Below are 19,566 nucleotides of genomic sequence, written 5' to 3'. Positions count from 1 at the left end.
TTGTTTGTCTTTTTAATAGACGCATTAAAAGTTAATTTTTATCCTTCATATCTAAAATTTCAGTTTTTTCCCAGTCAGTCCTGTTTTCTTTAGCTGGTAGTGGTGAGGGGTCTCCTGCCTGTTTCTCTAATAGGGTGTCCTGTCTTTAGTAGTGGTGAGTGGGTGTCTTTTTGTTTCTCTAGTAAGGGTGTCCTGTCTCTGGTGGTGGTGAAGGGCCTTCTGCCTCTTTCGCTAGTATTGGCGTACTGTCTCACTAGTGGTGGTGAGGGTTCTTCTGCCCTTTTCTGTAGAAGGGATGTCCTGACTCCCTAGTGGTGGTGAAGGGTCTCCTACCTGTTTCTATAATAGGAGTGTATTGTTTCTGGTGGGGGTGAGGAGTTTATCCCTTTTTCTCTAGTTTTTGTGTCTTTCTCTGGTTTTGGTGAGGGATATTCTACCTGACCCTATAGTAGGAGTGTCTTGTCTTTCTGGTGGTGATGAAGGGTCTTCTTCCTGTTTCTCTAATTGGGGTGTCCTGTCTCTAGTAGTGGTGAGAGTTTTTTTGCCTGTTTATGTAGTAGGGGTGTCCTTTCTTTGGTGGTGGTGAAGCGTCTTCTTCCTGTTTCCGTAGTAGGGGTGTCCTGTCTTTCTGGTGGTGGTGAAGGGTCTTCTTCCTGTTTCTCTAGTAGAGTGTCCTGTCTCTTGTAGTGGTGAGGGGTCTTCTTCCTCTTTTTGTAAAAGGGGGGTGTTATGATCCTAGTGGCAAGGATCGCAGGTCGGACTAGCTAAGTAACTGAACAGACTACTAGCTCTGGGGAAGTGGTAACTAGATTGACCGCAACCTGATCCTATCCGCAAACAACTATAGGCAGCCGTGGAACGTTGCCTAAAAAATCCTAGACGTCTCGTCACGGCCTGAGAAACTGACTATTCCTGGAGGGAAAGTAAGTCCTCACTTGCCTCAGTGGAAGACCCCAAAGATATAGAATAGCCCCCCACAAATATTAACGGTGAGTTAAGGGGAAAGCACAAACGCAGAGATGAAATCAGATTTAGCAAATGAGGCCCGCTAATACTAGATAGCAGAAAATAGGAAGGAAACTGTGCGGTCAATAAAAAACCCTATTCAAAATATCCACGCAGAGATTGCTCAAGCCCCCGCACCAACTAACAGTGCGGGGGAAGCAACTCCGTACCCCAGAGCTTACCAGCAAAAATAAATCACATGTTAGCAAGCTGGACTAGACTCATCATACACAGAAATCATATTGCAGGCAGATGAGCAAAAAATATTCAAACAGAACTTAGCTTATCCTGAAGAGGCAGAAAACGAGATATTCAGGAGTAATCAGAATAGCACTGAATACATTGACAGCCGGCAACAAGTGGAAGTGAAGCAGAGCTAAATAGGAGCCTCCCTGGTGAATAACGAGGCAGCTGATCCAGCAGACCCGCAGGATAATAAACCAAACCACCAGGGGGAGCCAAAAAAACAGTCACACAATACCATCTGTGACCACAAGAGGGAGCCTGAAAACGGAGTTCACAACAGTACCCCCCCTTGAGGAGGGGTCACCGAACCCTCATCAAAACCCCCAGGGCGATCAGGGTGAGCCACATGGAAGGCACGAACCAAATCGGCCGCATGAACATCAGAGGCGACAACCCAGGAATTATCCTCCTGACCATAGCCTTTCCACTTAACCAAATACTGAAGCCTCCGTCTAGAAATACGAGAATCCAAGATCTTCTCCACCACGTATTCCAATTCTCCCTCAACCAGCACAGGGGCAGGAGGCTCAACCGAAGGAACCACAGGCACCACATACCTCCGCAACAACGACCGATGGAACACATTATGAATAGCAAACGATGCCGGGAGGTCCAAACGAAATGACACAGGGTTAAGGACTTCCAAAATCTTATAAGGACCGATAAACCAAGGCTTAAACTTAGGAGAGGAGACCTTCATAGGAACAAAGCGAGAAGACAACCACACCAAATCCCCAACGCGGTCGGGGACCCACACAGCGACGGCGGTTGGCAAAGCACTGAGCCTTCTCTTGTGACAGCTTCAAATTGTCCACCACATGATTCCAAATCTGATGCAACCTATCCACCACAACATCCACTCCAGGACAGTCAGAAGACTCCACCTGACCCGAGGAAAAACGAGGATGAAACCCTGAAATACAAAAAAAAAGGCGAAACCAAAGTAGCAGAACTAGCCCGATTATTAAGGGCAAACTCGGCCAATGGCAAAAAAGTCACCCAGTCGTCCTGATCAGCAGAAACAAAACATCTTAAATAGGTTTCCAAAGTCTGATTAGTGCGCTCGGTTTGGCCATTCGTCTGAGGATGGAAGGCCGACGAAAAAGACAAATTAATGCCCATCTTAGCACAAAAGGTCCGCCAAAATCTAGACACAAACTGGGATTCTCTGTCAGAAACAATATTTTCAGGGATCCCGTGCAAACGAACCACATTTTGAAAAAACAGAGGAACCAACTCGGAGGAGGAAGGCAACTTAGGCAAGGGCACCAAATGGACCATTTTAGAAAAACGATCACACACCACCCAAATGACCGACATTCTCTGAGAGACAGGGAGATCTGAAATAAAATCCATGGAAATGTGCGTCCAAGGCCTCTTCGGGACAGGCAAAGGCAACAACAAGCCACTGGCACGAGAACAGCAAGGCTTAGCCCGAGCACAAATTCCACAAGACTGCACAAAGGAACGCACATCCCGCGACAAGGAAGGCCACCAGAAGGACCTAGCCACCAAATCTCTGGTACCAAAAATCCCAGGATGGCCTGCCAACACCGAAGAATGAACCTCAGAAATAACTCTGCTGGTCCATCTATCCGGGACAAACAGTCTCTCCTGTGGACAACGGTCAGGTCTATCCGCCTGAAACTCCTGCAGCACTCGTCGCAAATCTGGGGAGATGGCAGACAAAATCACCCCTTCTCTGAGGATACCAGCTGGCTCTGAATCACCAGGAGAGTCAGGCACAAAACTCCTAGAAAGAGCATCAGCCTTCACATTCTTCGAACCAGGCAGGTATGAGACCACGAAATCAAAACGAGAGAAAAACAACGACCAACGAGCCTGTCTAGGATTCAGCCGCTTGGCCGACTCGAGATAAATCAAATTCTTGTGATCAGTCAAGACCACCACACGATGCTTAGCTCCCTCGAGCCAATGTCGCCACTCCTCAAATGCCCACTTCATAGCCAACAACTCCCGATTACCAACATCATAATTCCGCTCGGCAGGCGAAAACTTTCTTGAAAAGAAAGCACATGGCTTCATCACAGAGCCATCAGAGCTTCTCTGCGACAAAACAGCCCCCGCTCCAATCTCAGAAGCATCAACCTCGACCTGGAAAGGAAGGGAGACGTCTGGCTGACATAAGACCGGAGCCGAAGAAAACCGGCGCTTCAGCTCCCGAAAGGCCTCCACAGCCGCAGGAGACCAATTAGTAACATCAGAACCCTTCTTGGTCAAATCCGTCAATGGCTTAACAACACCAGAAAAATTAGCGATGAAGCGACGGTAAAAATTAGCAAAACCCAAGAACTTCTGAAGACTCTTAACAGATGTAGGCTGAGTCCAGTCATGAATAGCCTGAACCTTGACTGGGTCCATCTCAATAGCAGAAGGAGAAAAAATGAAACCCAAAAAAGAGACCTTCTGGACTCCAAAAAGACATTTTGAGCCCTTCACAAATAAAGCATTGGCACGCAGGACCTGAAACACCATCCTGACCTGCTTAACATGGGACTCCCAATCATCCGAAAAAACCAGAATATCATCCAGATACACAATCATAAATTTATCCAGATATTCGCGGAAGATGTCTTGCATAAAGGACTGAAAGACAGAAGGAGCGTTAGAAAGTCCAAAAGGCATCACCAAGTACTCAAAATGGCCTTCGGGCGTATTAAATGCAGTTTTCCATTCATCACCCTGCTTAATACGCACAAGGTTATACGCACCACGAAGATCTATCTTGGTGAACCAACTAGACCCCTTAATGCGAGCAAACAGATCAGATAACAATGGCAAAGGATACTGAAATTTGACCGTGATTTTGTTTAGAAGGCGATAATCAATACAAGGTCTCAAGGAACCATCCTTCTTAGCCACAAAAAAGAACCCCGCACCAAGAGGGGAGGAGGAGGGGCGAATAAGTCCTTTCTCCAAAGACTCCTTTATACAACTCCGCATAGCAGCATGCTCCGGCACTGACAAATTGAAAAGTCGTCCCTTAGGAAACTTACTACCAGGAATCAAATTTATAGCACAATCACAATCCCTATGAGGAGGTAGAGAACTGAGTTTGGGCTCATCAAATACATCCTGGTAATCTGACAAAAACGCAGGGACCTCAGAAGGAGTGGATGAAGCAATTGACACCACAGGAGCGTCGCCATGAATTCCCTGACAACCCCAACTTGACACAGACATTGCTTTCCAATCCAGGACTGGATTATGAGTCTGCAACCATGGCAGGCCCAACACGACAACATCATGCAAATTATGCAATACAAGAAAGCGAATCACCTCCTGATGAACAGGAGTCATGCACATGGTCACTTGTGTCCAGTACTGAGGTTTATTCGTAGCCAATGGTGTAGCATCAATTCCCCTTAGTGGAATAGGGAATTTTAAAGGCTCCAAAACAAAACCACAGCGCCTGGCAAATGACAAATCCATCAGACTCAGGGCAGCATCTGAATCCACAAAAGCCATAACCGGGTAAGATGACAGGGAACAAATCAGGGTAACAGACAAAATAAACTTAGGCTGTAAAGTACCGATGGTGACAGATTTATCAATCTTTTTTGTGCGCTTAGAGCATGCTGAGATAACATGAGCTGAGTCACCACAGTAAAAGCACAACCCATTTTGCCGTCTATAATTTTGCCGTTCACTTCTGGTCAGAATTCTATCACATTGCATAGACTCAGGTGTCTGTTCAGAAGACACCGCCAAATGGTGCGCAGGTTTGCGCTCCCGCAAACGCCGATCAATCTGAATGGCCAGAGTCATTGACTCATTCAGACCTGCAGGCGTAGGGAACCCCACCATGACATTCTTAATGGCTTCAGAAAGACCTTTTCTGAAATTTGCAGCCAGGGCACACTCATTCCATTGCGTAAGCACCGACCATTTCCGAAATTTCTGGCAGTACACTTCTGCATCATCTTGCCCCTGAGAGAGGGCCAACAACGCTTTTTCAGCCTGGTTCTCAAGATTAGGTTCCTCATAGAGCAATCCAAGGGCCAGAAAAAACGCATCCACACTGAGCAACGCAGGATCCCCTGGAGCCAATGCGAAAGCCCAATCTTGAGGATCGCCATGCAAGAAAGAAATAATAATCTTAACTTGCTGAACAGAATCCCCAGAGGAACGAGGTTTCAAAGAAAGAAACAACTTGCAATTGTTCTTAAAATTCAGGAACCTAGATCTATCTCCAGAAAACAACTCCGGAATAGGTATTCTAGGCTCTGACATAGGACTGTGCACAACAAAATCCTGAATACTTTGTACCCTTGCAGCAAGATGATCTACACTGGAGGCTAAACTCTGGATATCCATATCAGCAGCTGAACTCAGAGCCACACCAAGATTAAGAGGAGGAGAGAAGCCAGACACACAGCAGCTAGACACACGGCAGCAAAAAAAAAAAAAAAATATATCTCCAAGCTTCTTTTCTCCTGCTTCTGCCATGCAATTAACACTTTATAGGCCGGCTGTACTGTTATGATCCTAGTGGCAAGGATCGCAGGTCGGACTAGCCAAGTAACTGAACAGACTACTAGCTCTGGGGAAGTGGTAACTAGATTGACCGCAACCTGATCCTATCCGCAAACAACTATAGGCAGCCGTGGAACGTTACCTAAAAAATCCTAGACGTCTCGTCACGGCCTGAGAAACTGACTATTCCTGGAGGGAAAGTAAGTCCTCACTTGCCTCAGTGGAAGACCCCAAAGATATAGAATAGCCCCCCACAAATATTAACGGTGAGTTAAGGGGAAAGCACAAACGCAGAGATGAAATCAGATTTAGCAAATGAGGCCCGCTAATACTAGATAGCAGAAAATAGGAAGGAAACTGTGCGGTCAATAAAAAACCCTAGTCAAAATATCCACGCAGAGATTGCTCGAGCCCCCGCACCAACTAACGGTGCGGGGGAAGCAACTCTGTACCCCAGAGCTTACCAGCAAAAAGAAATCACATGTTAGCAAGCTGGACTAGACTCATCATACACAGAAATCATATTGCAGGCAGATGAGCAAAAATATTCAAACAGAACTTAGCTTATCCTGAAGAGGCAGAAAATGAGATAATCAGGAGTAATCAGAATAGCACTGAATACATTGACAGCCGGCAACAAGTGGAAGTAATGCAGAGCTAAATAGGAGCCTCCCTGGAGAATAACGAGGCAGCTGATCCAGCAGACCCGCAGGATAATAAACCAAACCACCAGGGGGAGCCAAAAAACCAAAGTCACACAATACCATCTGTGACCACAAGAGGGAGCCTGAAAACGGAGTTCACAACAGGGGGGGCTGACTCTGGTAGCGGTGAGCGGGTTTCTGCCTGTTTCTTTGGGGTTGTCCTTACTCTTTCAGTATCTCACTCTCTGTGCTGAACCTATATTTTGTATTCTCCTTTGTCTTGGTTTTACATCTGGTGCTGAATCTGTATATTGACCTCTCTATTTTGTCTAGGTTTTGTGCCCATTAGTGTACCTGTATTTTGGCTTCTCCCTTGTATAGATTTTAGCTCCCCCCCATGTAGGTATTGCACCCATTGCTGACCCTTTATTTTGGCTTCTCCCCTGTCTTGGTTTTGCACCCGTTTCTGAACTTGTCTTTTGGCTTCTCACTTGCTGATTCTGTTTCTCTTTAGCTCTAGAAGAGAGAGAACTGGACTATGAACATATCAAGGCTCGTTTACAGGCGACTCAGACTGAATGTCTAAGAACTAAAGAAGTAAGTGTACACCCTGAAAAGGACACGGTGTTAGGTATGGAGTGAGTGGCAGGCTCGGTGTTAGGAGTAGGGTCAGCAGCTGGACACATCATCCGGTGTGAGGTAACATGGTGTCTGTAACGTCAATGCCGGCATCCCTGCATGGTCCCTCTCCCGACAGGCATGTCAGCATACCACCTTGGCTGTGTAGCGGTGTTCCCGTTACCTGTTGTGGCTTCCTGCTTCTCTGGGCCTACGCACGCCACACAGGTCTCCCGGCAGCATGCACACTTCTCATTTCGTAAAGGGGCAGCTCGCGCACTTTGGAAATGCCCCAAGCCAATAGCTGGGAAGAATCGGGTATATAAGGCACCCTCCCCAGTAGCAAGGTGAATGAGCAACCACTATAGTTTCCGTACTTAGTGTGTGCAATTAGTATGTTACCTGTCCTTAAGTCCCATATTGTCTGAACCTGTTTATGAATCCCGTGTTGTCTGAACTATCACCAGTGTCCGTCCTGGCTAGTGATCCAAAATCCATACTGTCTGTACTGGTTCCGATGTCTGTTATACTAGTATCCAAATTCTGTCCTGCTAGTGACTTTGGGTCCGTGTCTGTGGCTGTGATCCTGACCCTTGGGGTCAGCTTCTGCAGTACCAGGGACTGCCCAGGAGTGGTATCTAGGGGCTACCTGCAGCGCAAGCTAACTCCTCCATCAGGAGCTCTAGTGAAAAACCAGGTCACCAATTAGCTCCGCCCCTTTTGGGTAAGCCCAGCTCGTCGCACAGTTGGTCCACGATCCACGTGTGTGACAGCAGCAGGACATGATTTCTGTTGTGGGGTGAGAAACAAGACATGGTGTTATCTGTGTGATGAGCGTCAGAACACATTGTCAGGTGTGGGGTAAGCGGTAGGACACGATTTTTGGTGTGGGGTAAGTGGCAGGACACCATGTCCAGTGTGGGCTGAGCATCAGGACACCATGTCCAGTGTGGGGTGAGTGTCAGGACACTGTGTCCAGTGTGGGGTGAGCGGCAGGACACCGTGTCCAGTGAGCGGCACGAGACCGTGTCCAGTGTGGGGTGAGCGGCAGGACACCGTATCCAGTGTGGAGTGAGCACTAGGACCCAGTTTCCGGTGTGGGATGAGCACAAGGACACGGTATCCAGTGTAGGGTGAGTGGCAGGACACGGTTTCCGGTGTGGGGTAAGCGGTAAGACACGGTTTCTGGTGTGGGGTGAGTGGCAGGACACCATGTCCAGTGTGTTGGTGAGTGGCAGGACACGGTTTCCTTTGTGGTGTGAGTGGCAGGACCCCGTGTCCAGAGTGGGGTGAGTGGCAGGACACGGTTTCCGGTGTGGGGTGAGTGTAGAACTTAGCTTTTGATGATGTGCTGTCTGTCTTTGTGCAGGAGAATCTGTCTCTGCTGCTCCAGGTCTCTGCGCTCCAGGAGCGGTCCATCCAGCAGGTCGCCTTTTGTACACAGATGGGCTCTACAGTCTGCACGCTCCTGTGGGGAGTGTCTAATAGGGAGGAGACGGTGAAGAGCATCCTGGGAATGGTGAGAGCTGGAGAAAGTAAGGACGTCCAACACCACATCTTTCCAACCTGGTTATTTTGGAGATCCCTAAACTGACCATTATAACCATGATAATGTCGCCATCTGGGGAGACGGTGGGCTATAACACAACATGAGTGTCGGTGACTCGGCGGCTAATCACCACGGAGAGGACGGTTCAGAATATGTCCACCGACCGAGCTTCCTGCACCCCATCACTAACAGCGCCGTATGTGTATGGGGACTGTATCTTATGTGTATGGGGGGTGTATCTTATGTGCATGAGGGGGTGTATCTTATGTGTATGGGGGGTGTATCTTATGTGTATGAGGGGCCGTATCTTATGTCTATGGGGTGTCAGGAAAATATGAATTATGTTCTATTGTTCGGGATACCACCAGAGCTGGCCAACTAATCCTCCCATCATTGGTTTCTGTAGGACCAAAATCCTTCATTAAGCCCCTCTCCCCCTCTGTGAATTTGCGCCCCCTCCCTTCAGGCAAATGGTCCATGTGGAATGTTAGTTTTTATTGCCTGCCATCTAGCAGTGCTGAATGTGTTTTCCCCCAAAAGATCCCTTTGTCTTGTAAGCAAAATATGCATAGTCAAATTGAATAAGACACATTAAAATTAGATTTCCAGGATCTGGGAACTTGGGGTTATGCATGGCAGCATTTTGCAGCAGTTAGGGCCATCAGAAACCTGGGAATTTAATTTCTGCCCACCAGCAAATTATAGACATACCGTGTTTGGACTCCAAAGAACAGTAAGCTCGCAGGTAAAAAATAATGCCAATATCGTTAGCCTGTGAGCTTCCAGGCCAAAGATATGAAAGTTATTGATAACTTTCCTAGCTATGTGTATCTCCCAGATAACAGCCCATATGTGAGGTCAGCAAAGTGGAAAGTCTTATCTTTATGGCCAAAGCATAAAACCAGAACTTCCATCTTTGACATGCATTCAGAGCCAGGAGAGACAGCTGAACATCATGCTGTGGTACTGGATCATTTATTTGGGACCTCTCCTCATCTATATCGACACGTCATATCTGTGACTGAGATTTAGTAAGTTTCGTATTTTCATCCCTTTTATTTTATAACTGTTTGTACATACTTGTATTTTGTCTCTTTTGTAATATCATTTGCATCTTTTGTAAACAATGCCGATTTTTTTTTTTGAGTAAACTTATAAATTTGCCAGCTTCGTTCTTCTTGCTCTATGAGCGATCCGCCACGTACTGTTACCAACGGTTGTCTGATCCACCTACAAGAGGTCAGTGGTGGCAGCATGGTTTTCGTATCTATGCGGTGTTGGGGACTTGATGGTGACTGGATCGAGCGATATATATGCTCCTATCAGGAACCAGTTGTATATATTCATCCCGTCACATCACGTGTGCTCACTTCCTTATCCTCTGTCAATACCCTTATTGGTCAGCAGGTTAAACGGGCACCAGAGAGCTGCAAGTTCATAACCAAAAGTGAAGTGATTTCCTGACAGGGGGTGTATCTTATGTGTATGGGGGGTGTATCTTATGTGTATGGGGAGCCGTATCTTATGTGTATGAGGGTGTCAGGGTTCGAACCTGGAAGCTCCAGTGCACCAGTTGGCAGCTCTTACTTCTGAGTTATTCAGCTCGCTGGACAGTTCCACGCTTATCCAAACACTTGAACCTATGTTGTGTCGTTGCTGATGTCTCCTCCCTGAGTTTCCTGTTGGTTACCACCCTGAGTTCCTGATTGGTTCATTCTGATTGCACACCCTATTTAAACCTGGCCTTGTTCTCAGCTCCTTGCATGATTATTGAGCTACCTGCCTTTAGTCAAGCTTCCTTCCACCTGCTGCTCCTTCAAACAATACTGCTGCTCCTGGCAAACGACCCCTGGCTTCCTTGACTACGATTCCTGCTCATTCCTTCAAACTACATTGCTGTTTCTTGGCGATTCCAGACTACGCTACCTGCCCGGTGCTGTGCCTAGTGGTTACAATATCATTACTCCTACCAGGTCAGTCCATAACAGAATAATCATGCGCACAAAATGGAGTCTGTTGCAGCCCAACTGAGACAGCAAGTTGCTGAACTTCAGAATTTTGGTACCACCTACCAAGAAAAAAATTCTAATTTGCAAACACCAGTGTTAGGGCAGCAAAAGGAAATTATTGAGTTGCAGAGGCAACTTCTGGAATTGCGCAACTTTGGCCCGGAATCAAGCGCACGCATGCCGCTGCCTGCAAAGTTCAGCAGGGATTGTTATCACTACCGTGGATTCCTAAATCAATGCAGTACCTATTTCCAGATGCATCCTTCTCCTTTTACCAGTGACAGCAAAAGGGTTCTGTTTATCATTAATCTCCTGACTTATGAGGCTCTTGCATGGGCCTCACCTTATGTGGATAAGAACTCTGACCTCCTAAATGACTTAGTCTCTTTCATCACTGCTATGGACCAAGTGTTTGATGACCCAAATCGCTGTGCTGCAGCTGAAACCAAATTGCATAACCTACGTCAAGAGCGGCACTCTGTAGCTGAATATACCTCCGAATTCCACAACTGGGTAGCAGACACCACATGGAATTTGGCTGCCCAGAGAAGTTAATTTCGCAGAGGATTATCAGAGCTAATCAAAGATGAACTGGCAAGGGTTGAGACCCCTGATAATTTGGAAGACTTTATTCAACTATGCATCCAAATTGATCAGAGACTCACTGAACGAAGAAAGGAAAGGCTGCGGGTGTTTGGAAAAACCCTAGCTACTCATTTACTCAATCAGCATTAAAAAACCAACAGGAAAAGGAAACTGCTCCTGAACCTATGCAAATCGATATCATCCGTAAACCTGTCTCTGCTGTAGAGGCGGCATACAGAGAATCCATGTCTCTATTGTGGGGGCCCTGGACATTTTGCCATCAACTGTCCTAACTAAAGGACCATAGCCTTCACAATCGCCAGGGCTGAAAGCGATTTAGACCTCTTTAAACGACCAGACCCAGTTCTGCAGACTATCTCGTCCGTAATGTAAGATAAAGGCAAAGAGCAATCACCATCATCTCATTTTATCGTTCCCGCACAGGTCATAATTGGGAGCCTAAAAATACAATGCTCTGCCATGTTAGATTCTGGAGCAGGAGGGAATTTCATGGACTTACAATTCACACTTGATAATAATATTGTAAGTAGGACTAAATCCATGCCCATCAATATGGAAATGGCGGATGGATCACCTTTATCTTCTGGACCTGTTACTCATGAGACAATTGAACTGGAAGTCTGTATTGAGCCGAATCATCATGAAGACGTTAGTTTCCATCTTATTTCATCTCCAGAATTTCCCGTTATTCTAGGAATTCCCTGATTTTCAATCCATAACTCGTCTATCAACTGGGCATCGAGGACCATTACCTTTCCCTCTCAGTACTGTAAGAACAATTGCCATGCTAAAGTATCTGCTTCCAAACAAATTCAACTATCTGAGATTTCTCATCAGAATGATGATAAATTACCACCTCAGTACCGGGGTCTAAGGGGTAACGTTTCTCCTTATGGAGAGTGACATACCAGCTGGCTTGTCAAGGTAAGGAGGCTTACTCGCCGTGCAATGCTCCTCTGGGAAATTAAATATGCAAATTGCCTCTTCTGAGAAAAAGAGTCCAGAGCCTCTCACCTAGTCAAATCAGTTCTCATGCTTCGCACTGACGAGGGCCAACAGCCCGAAACACTGTGTCTGCGAATTGAGATACTGATTTGGCTTTTATCCTAAGTCATATTGCACGACTCGTTAGAGGGTTGATTGTGACTTGTAGGATCGCTACTTCCAACAGGTGGCGCTATAGAGTTAAGCCCTCTTTTTCTCAGAAGAGGCAATTTGCACCTCATTACCAGCAGTTCAGTGAGGTCTGCAGTAAGAAGAAAGCCGATCAGCTGCCTCCTCATCGTCCTTACGACTGTCCCATTGAATTACTTCCTGGTGCGTCCATTCCATTTTGGCGAATTTACAATCTTTCTGAGTCAGAATTAAAAGTATTAAAGGAATACCTGGACGAAAATTTAGAGAAAGGCTTCATTCAACCTTCTTCTTTGCCAGCTGGAGAACCCTTGTTTTTTGTAGAAAAGAAGGACTCAACCCTGTGGCCATGTATTGATTATAGAGAAATAAATAAAATTACCATTAAGAATTGCTACCCACTCCCCTTAATCCCTGAGTTGTTGGAGAGACCGCGTTCTGCCAGACTTTTTACCAAACCTGATCTAACAGGGGCTTACAATCTCATAGGAATCCGCCCCGGAGATGAGTGGAAGACTGCCTTTAGAACTCGATATGGACATTTTGAATATCTAGGTATGCCTTTCGGCCTTAGCAACGCCCCTGCCACCTCTCAGCACTTTATCAATTATGTTTTTTTGAGATTTTTTGGATCAATTTGTTGTTGTTTATCTTGATGACAATCTTATATTTTCAGATACCCTGGAGGAGCATCACGGACATGTCCAGTTAGTCCTGGAACGTTTACTAGAAAACCATTTCTATATTAAACTTGAAAAATGTGAATTCGAACAAACCAGAACTCAATTTCTGGGATATATCATCTCCCCAGAAGGTCTGGGCATGGATCCCAGTAAGATCAGAGTGGTAGTTGACTGGCCTACCCCAAGAAATGTAAAAGATGTTCAGCGCTTTATAGGATTGGCTAATTTCTATAGAAGATTCATTAAAGACTTTTCAAAAATAATCTTACCAATTACTTCACTCACAAAGAAAACCAGAGTGTTTTTGGTCTCCTGAGGCGCAAATAGCGTTTGACAAACGAAAGACACTTTTTGCTTCTGCACCATTACTTGTGCATCCAAACCCTGTACCGCCGTTTGTTGTTGAAGTAGACGCCTCAGACTCTGCGGTGGAGCCGTTTTATCACAGCGCATTGGAGACAAAATGCAGCTTCATCATGTGCATTTCTTTCTCACACCATGTCAGCTGCAGAAAAGAACTATGATATTGGGAATAAGGGACTATTAGCCATTAAAGTTGCCTTCTCTGAATGGAGACATTGTCTGGAAGGGGCCAATCATCCAGTGACTGTTCTTACTGACCACAAAAAATTTAGAATTTATCCGTACAGCTAAGAGCCTTAAGGGCCTTATTTTTCTCCAGGTTTAATTTTATAATTTCTTGCCTGGTTCAAGAAATGGCAAGGCTGATGCTCTGTCCAGGATTTTTGTAGAACCTGGACCACAGGAGAGGTCTAGCACTGACTGTACCATTTTACCTCCAAAACTTTTTTGGGGAATACTGGACTCCAAAGAATTTTTGACAAAAATTAAAGTGGGATACCAAACTGACTTCTTTCTTAATCATCCTTCTAAGGACATTGATCTTTCCATTAAGGAGGGACTTTGGATGCAGAACCACCAAATGTATGTCCCCGAATGTGCTCGACTTGAAGTCCTAACGTGTCCATGATTCTAAACTTGTGGGACACCCTGGAGTAATGAAAATACAAGAACTACTACTTCGTTGTTTTTGGTGGCCTAATTGTAGGAAGGATGTGATAAAATATGTTTCTTCCTGTTTAACATGTGCATGGAACAAGACACCACGATCTTCTCCTTTAGGACTTCTTCAACCTCATCCTGTTTAACATGTGCATGGAACAAGACACCACGATCTTCTCCTTTAGGACTTCTTCAACCTCTTCCAGTTCCTTCTAAACTTCGGGGATTAATCTCAATTGAGTTTATCGTGGACCTTCCTCCCTCAAAGGAATGACTGTTATCCTTGTTGTGGTGAATCGGCTCACAAAGATGGCCCATTTTATTCCGAATAAAGGAATTCCTACCTCTGAACAAACCACAGAATTAGTGGTCAAAGAGGTATTCAGACTGCAAGGAATTCCTGACAATGTAGTTTCTGATAGAGGTGTTCAGTTTACATCAAGATTTTGGAAAACCTTCTGTACAGCTTTAGGAGTTACTGTCAATTTGTTTCCTGCCTTCCACCCACAATCCAATGGACAAACTGAAAGAACTAACCAAACCCTTGAACAATACCTGCGCTGTTTTATTTCTTACCTACAGGATTATCAACCAACAGCAGAATTAGCATATACCGTATATACTAGAGTATAAGCTGAGATTTTCAGCCCATTTTTGGGGGCTGAAAGTCCCCCTCTCGGCTTATACTCGAGTCATACCCAGGGGTTGGCAGGGGAGGGGGAGCAGGGGCTGTCTAATTATACTCACCTGCTCCTGGCGCGGTCCCTGCAGGTCCCTGCTTCACCGGTGCTGCAGCTTCTTCCTGTACTGAGCGGTCACATGGTACCACTCCTTACAGTAATGAATATGCGGCTCCACCTCCCATAGGGGTGGAGCCGCATATTCATTACTGAAATGAGCGGTAACGGTGAACACTCAATACAGGAAGAAGAAGCAGCGCCAGGGACTGCCAAGCGCCAGGAGCAGGTGAGTATAACGGGGAGGGGAGCGCTGCGCGATATTCACCTGCTCCTCGTTCCGGCGCCGCTCCGTCTTCAGCGTCTTTTGCAGTGACGCTCAGGTCAGAGGGCGCAATGACGTGGTTAGTGCGCGCCCTCTGCCTAAACGTCAGTGCAGAAGACGCTGAAGATGGAGCGGCGCCGGAACGAGGAGAGGTGAATATTGAAAGTGCCGGGGGCCTGAGCGACGAGAGGTGAGAGGTAATTAGAGAAAAGGAATAAGGTGCGTTCGCAGCCCGGGGATGGAACCTGCTGCTAAGCAATGATAGACTATATGGCGGTACAATGAGGATATACACACGGGTTAGCTTCACCAGGTGTGAAAGAAGTGAACCCTGTTGCGTCACAGGGCTGCAGTACCGCACGTAAGAGAAATAATAATTAAATAACACGAGAGTGCATGCAATGCCGCACTGGCGGACGCCACTAACCACCCAGGCTTGGGTTTGGAAAGCGCGGATATAGCACACGGCGCCGCACTGGCGGTCACAGCAATAGACGCTGTTTGTGTACCAGTGTTGGTTACTAGTCGGGCGCTAGATTACAATCATCCTCCTTACGCGAGCATTCAAACACAAGGGAGGGGTAGTTGATTCTGGGGGGACTCCTACATGTACAGGCGTGTTTTTGTAAAGCTTGTTATCTTTTCTCAAGAGGTGATGCTGTCAGATGGTTGTATTGGATAATGGGCAAGAGATTGGGGGGATGGAGAGTGGGGGTTGGTTAGGTGGTAAGGGTGTTTAGTAAAATAAAAATATATTATCAGGTCATGTATCTAATGTACGGTATTTGTCTGGAAATTGTATCGGACTGTGTTAATGGCGTGTCATATGCTTTAATAAAAAATACATGATTTAAAAAAAACACAAGGGAGGGGATGATTAATGAGCGACTTTCACTCACAACACACACACATAAACAAGTGTATACTAGCGCATGGCCGTGCGGCCATGCGAACATTTTATAGCTGCAGCAAGTTCAGGACCTTCCCAGAGGACCAATGAGAACTGCTACAGTAACTGAGCAGCTTCAGGACCTTCCTAGAGGACCAACAGGAGCTACTGCAGTACCTGAGCATGTGACCCCAGACCTCCAATGAGAGGTCTTCCTTTGGGCATGCTCAGAAGGGGAAAAGCAGGACTTAGTCCCGGAGACCTCTGCTCGCCGCTGATCAGTACAGGCTACAATGGCAGAGCCTGGAAAGGCAGCAGTAACCCTTTGCACAGAATCAGACTGAGCGAGGTGCTGGGACTGACATCTCTGCTGAGCAGGCTCCACTGCAGCTGAAGGAGAATGGGAGACCGCAGCAGACATGGTTCGAGATTCCCCCTGTGCAGCGGCAGGAACTCGACCCCTAACAGGTGAGTATGTGATTTTTTTTTTTTTTTATAGCAGCAACAGCAAATGGGGCAAGTGTCTGTATAGAGCATCTTATGGGGCCATAATTAACGTTTGTGCAGCATTATATGGGGCAAATGTGTCTATGGAGCATCTTATGGGGCCCTTATTAACCTTTATGCAGCATTATATGGGGCATATTTTAATATGGAGCATCTTATGGGGCCCATCATGAACTGTATGGAGCATTATATGGGGCTCCTGATTCAATATGGATATTCAAAAGCACTTAACCTACTGATATCTCAATTAATTTTACTTTTATTGGCATCTATTTTTACTTTTGACATTTACCAGTAGCTGCTGCATTTCCCACCCTAGGCTTATACTCGAGTCATTCAGTTTTCCCAGTTTTTTGTGGCAAAATTAGGGGTCTCGGCTTATACTCGGGTCAGCTTATACTCGAGTATATACGGAAATAACTTCAAACACAGTTCTACATCCCAAAGCCCATTTTTTGCTAACTATGGCTTGCATCCAGTATTAATTTCTAATCTTCCATTCAATACCTCGGTTCCTGCTGTTACAAACAGACTTACAGAGTTGTAGAAAGCTCAAAAAGAACTGAGATGTTATAAAAGGCCCAAGAAGATTATAAAGAAACAGCAGATAAACATCCCAAAGCCCCTACCTTTCAGATTGGAGACAAGGTTTGGATTTCTACCAAAAATCTGAAGCCAAACGTACCGTCTTCTAAATTAGGTCAAAAATTCACAGGACCTTTCCAAATTTCTGCACAAATTAATCCAGTTGCTTTCCGTTTAAAACTTCCCAGCAGCCTGAACATTCACCCTGTGTTCCAAGTGTCCTTACTAAAGCTATTCAGGTAGAACTCAGCCACCTCCTACACCAGAAATAGTCCTTGGTGAAGAAGAGTACATCATTGATGAAATTCTGGACTCTCGAAAATTTAGAGGGAGACTATTTGGTACAATGGAGAGGTTATGTACGAGAAGATAATTAATGGGAGCCGGAGAGCAACGTCCATGCACCCAGGCTTACAAGAGGTTTTCATCTGAGACATCCAGAGAAGCCAGGGCCTGAAATGTCCAGAGGCCATCCTGGAAGGAGGGGAGTACTGTCAGGATTCGAACCTGGCAGCTCCTGTGCACCAGTCGGCAGCTCTTCCTTCTGAGCTATTCAGCTCACTGTACAGATCCATGCTTGTCCAAATACTTGAACCTATGTTGTTGCTGATGTCTCCTCCCTGAGTTTCTCGCTGGTTACCACCCTGCGTTCCTGATTGGTTCCTTCTGATTGCACACCCTATTTAAACCTGCCTTGCTCTCAGTTCCTTGTGTGATTATTGAGCTACCTATTGCTCCTGATAAACTACCCCTGGCTTCCTTGACTACGATTCCTGTTTAGTCTTTCAAACTACATGGCTGTTCCTGTGTATCACCTCCTTGGCGATTCCAGACTATGCTACCTGCCTGGTGCTGCCCCTAGTGGTTGTAATATCACTACTTTAACCAGGTCAGTCCGTAACAGAGGGGGTGTTTTCTTATGTGTATGGGGGGTGTATCTTATGTGTATGGGGGGTGTATCTTATGTGTATGAGGGGGGTGTATCTTATGTGTATGGGTGTCACGCTCGCTCCCTGACTGGTGGGCGTGAGCTCGGGGGGTTTGTGGCCCCACTGAGCCACAAACCAGACTACCCTGGAAGGTGTGTGACTATGACAGCTGCCTGGGTTTTCACTGGAGCCTCTGATGGTGAGGTCAGGCTTGTGCAGCAGGCAGCTGCCAGGTGCTACTCCAGGGTGGTGTCTGGCTGTGGCTGCTGATCCCAGTTGGGAGACAGGAACACCAGGATTGGTGCGGGCATCAGGCAGGACTGGCAGAAGAGCACGGCTGAAACTCAGACAAGTAGGCTGGCACGGCTGATGCACAGGGCTGGCAGAGACATGGCAGAGAACAGAGGGCTGGCAGAGACACGGCAGAGAACACAGGGCTGGCAGGCTCGGCAGAGAACACAGGGTTGGCAGAGACATGTGTTGTGAACTCTGTTTTTGGGCTCCCTCTTGTGGTCACAAGTGGTACTGTGTGAGTGTTGTCTTTGGGCTCCCTCTGGTGGCTCTTTTGTCATTCTGCAGGTCTGAGGTTGGATCAGCTGTCTCGTTATCTGTTAGCTGGTTCCTATTTAGTTCACTTGGACTCTCAGTTGTTGCCTGCTGTCGTTGTATTCAGTGCTATTCTGATTGCTCCTGTCTACATCCATTATCAGTCTCTCCAAGAGTAGCTAAGTTTTGTTTGCTTATTTTTGCTCATCTGTGTTCAAGATGTGTCCTAGTATATGATGTGTTTGGTCCAGCTTGCTAATATGTGATTTCCTTGCTTGCTGGTGCTCTGGGGTGCTGAGTTGCTCCCCCACATCGTTAGTTGGTGTGGGGGTTCTCGCATTCTCTGCGTGGATATTTTTGCATAGGGTTTTTTACTGACCGCACAGATCCTTTGCTATTTTCTGCTATCTAGTGTTAGCGGGCCTCATTTGCTTAACCTGTTTCATCTCTGCGTTCGTCTTTTCCTCTTAACTCACCGTTATTATTTGTGGGGGGCTTCTATATCTTTGGGGTATTTCTCTGAGGCAAGTGAGGTCTTTACTTTCTCTTTAGGGGTAGTCAGTTTCTCAGGCCGTGAAGAGACGTCTAGGATTTCAGGAAACGTTCCACGGCTACCTTTAGTGTGTTTGGTTAGAATCAGGTTTGCGGTCAGTCCAGTTACCACATCCCCAGAGCTTGTCCTATTATCTCTGACTTAGCTGGTTAGATTTGTGATCCTAAGCCACTAGGATCATAACAGTAACCAGCTAAGTCAGAGATAATAGGACAAGCTCTGGGGATGTGGTAACTGGACTGACTGCAAACCTGATTCTAACCAAACACACTAAAGGTAGCCGTGGAACGTTTCCTGAAATACTAGACGTCTCTTCACGGCCTGAGAAACTGACTACCCCTAAAGAGAAAGTAAAGACCTCACTTGCCTCAGAGAAATACCCCAAAGATATAGAAGCCCCCCACAAATAATAACGGTGAATTAAGAGGAAACGACAAATGCAGAGATGAAACAAGTTAAGCAAATGAGGCCCGCTAACGCTAGATAGCAGAAAATAGCAAGGGATCTGTGTGGTCAGTAAAAAACCCTATGCAAAAATATC

The 19,566-nt window shown here is 46.2% G+C and overlaps 1 protein-coding gene across 6 annotated transcripts in view; it reads left to right on the top strand.

The window, feature by feature from the left end:
• Positions 1–19,566, top strand: part of HSF2BP (heat shock transcription factor 2 binding protein) — a 217,361-nt gene that overhangs the window by 90,527 nt on the left and 107,268 nt on the right. For 5 of the 6 annotated variants that reach the window (XR_013223640.1, XR_013223642.1, XR_013223641.1 and 2 more), the window contains exons 3-4: positions 6,907–6,989; positions 8,380–8,529. Coding sequence is in view for 2 of the 6 variants with exons in the window: in XM_077293542.1 (XP_077149657.1) it covers positions 6,907–6,989; positions 8,380–8,529 (233 nt within the window). In the remaining 4 variants the exon portion in view is untranslated. The remainder of the gene's footprint in view (positions 1–6,906; positions 6,990–8,379; positions 8,530–19,566) is intronic. The other variant, XM_077293543.1, reaches the window with a different exon arrangement.

This window comes from Ranitomeya variabilis, chromosome 3 (genome assembly GCF_051348905.1).
Source record: "Ranitomeya variabilis isolate aRanVar5 chromosome 3, aRanVar5.hap1, whole genome shotgun sequence".
Lineage (NCBI taxonomy): Eukaryota > Metazoa > Chordata > Amphibia > Anura > Dendrobatidae > Ranitomeya > Ranitomeya variabilis.
The sequence above is the reverse complement of the archived record's forward strand: the minus strand, read 5'-3'. Positions and strand labels throughout refer to the sequence as shown.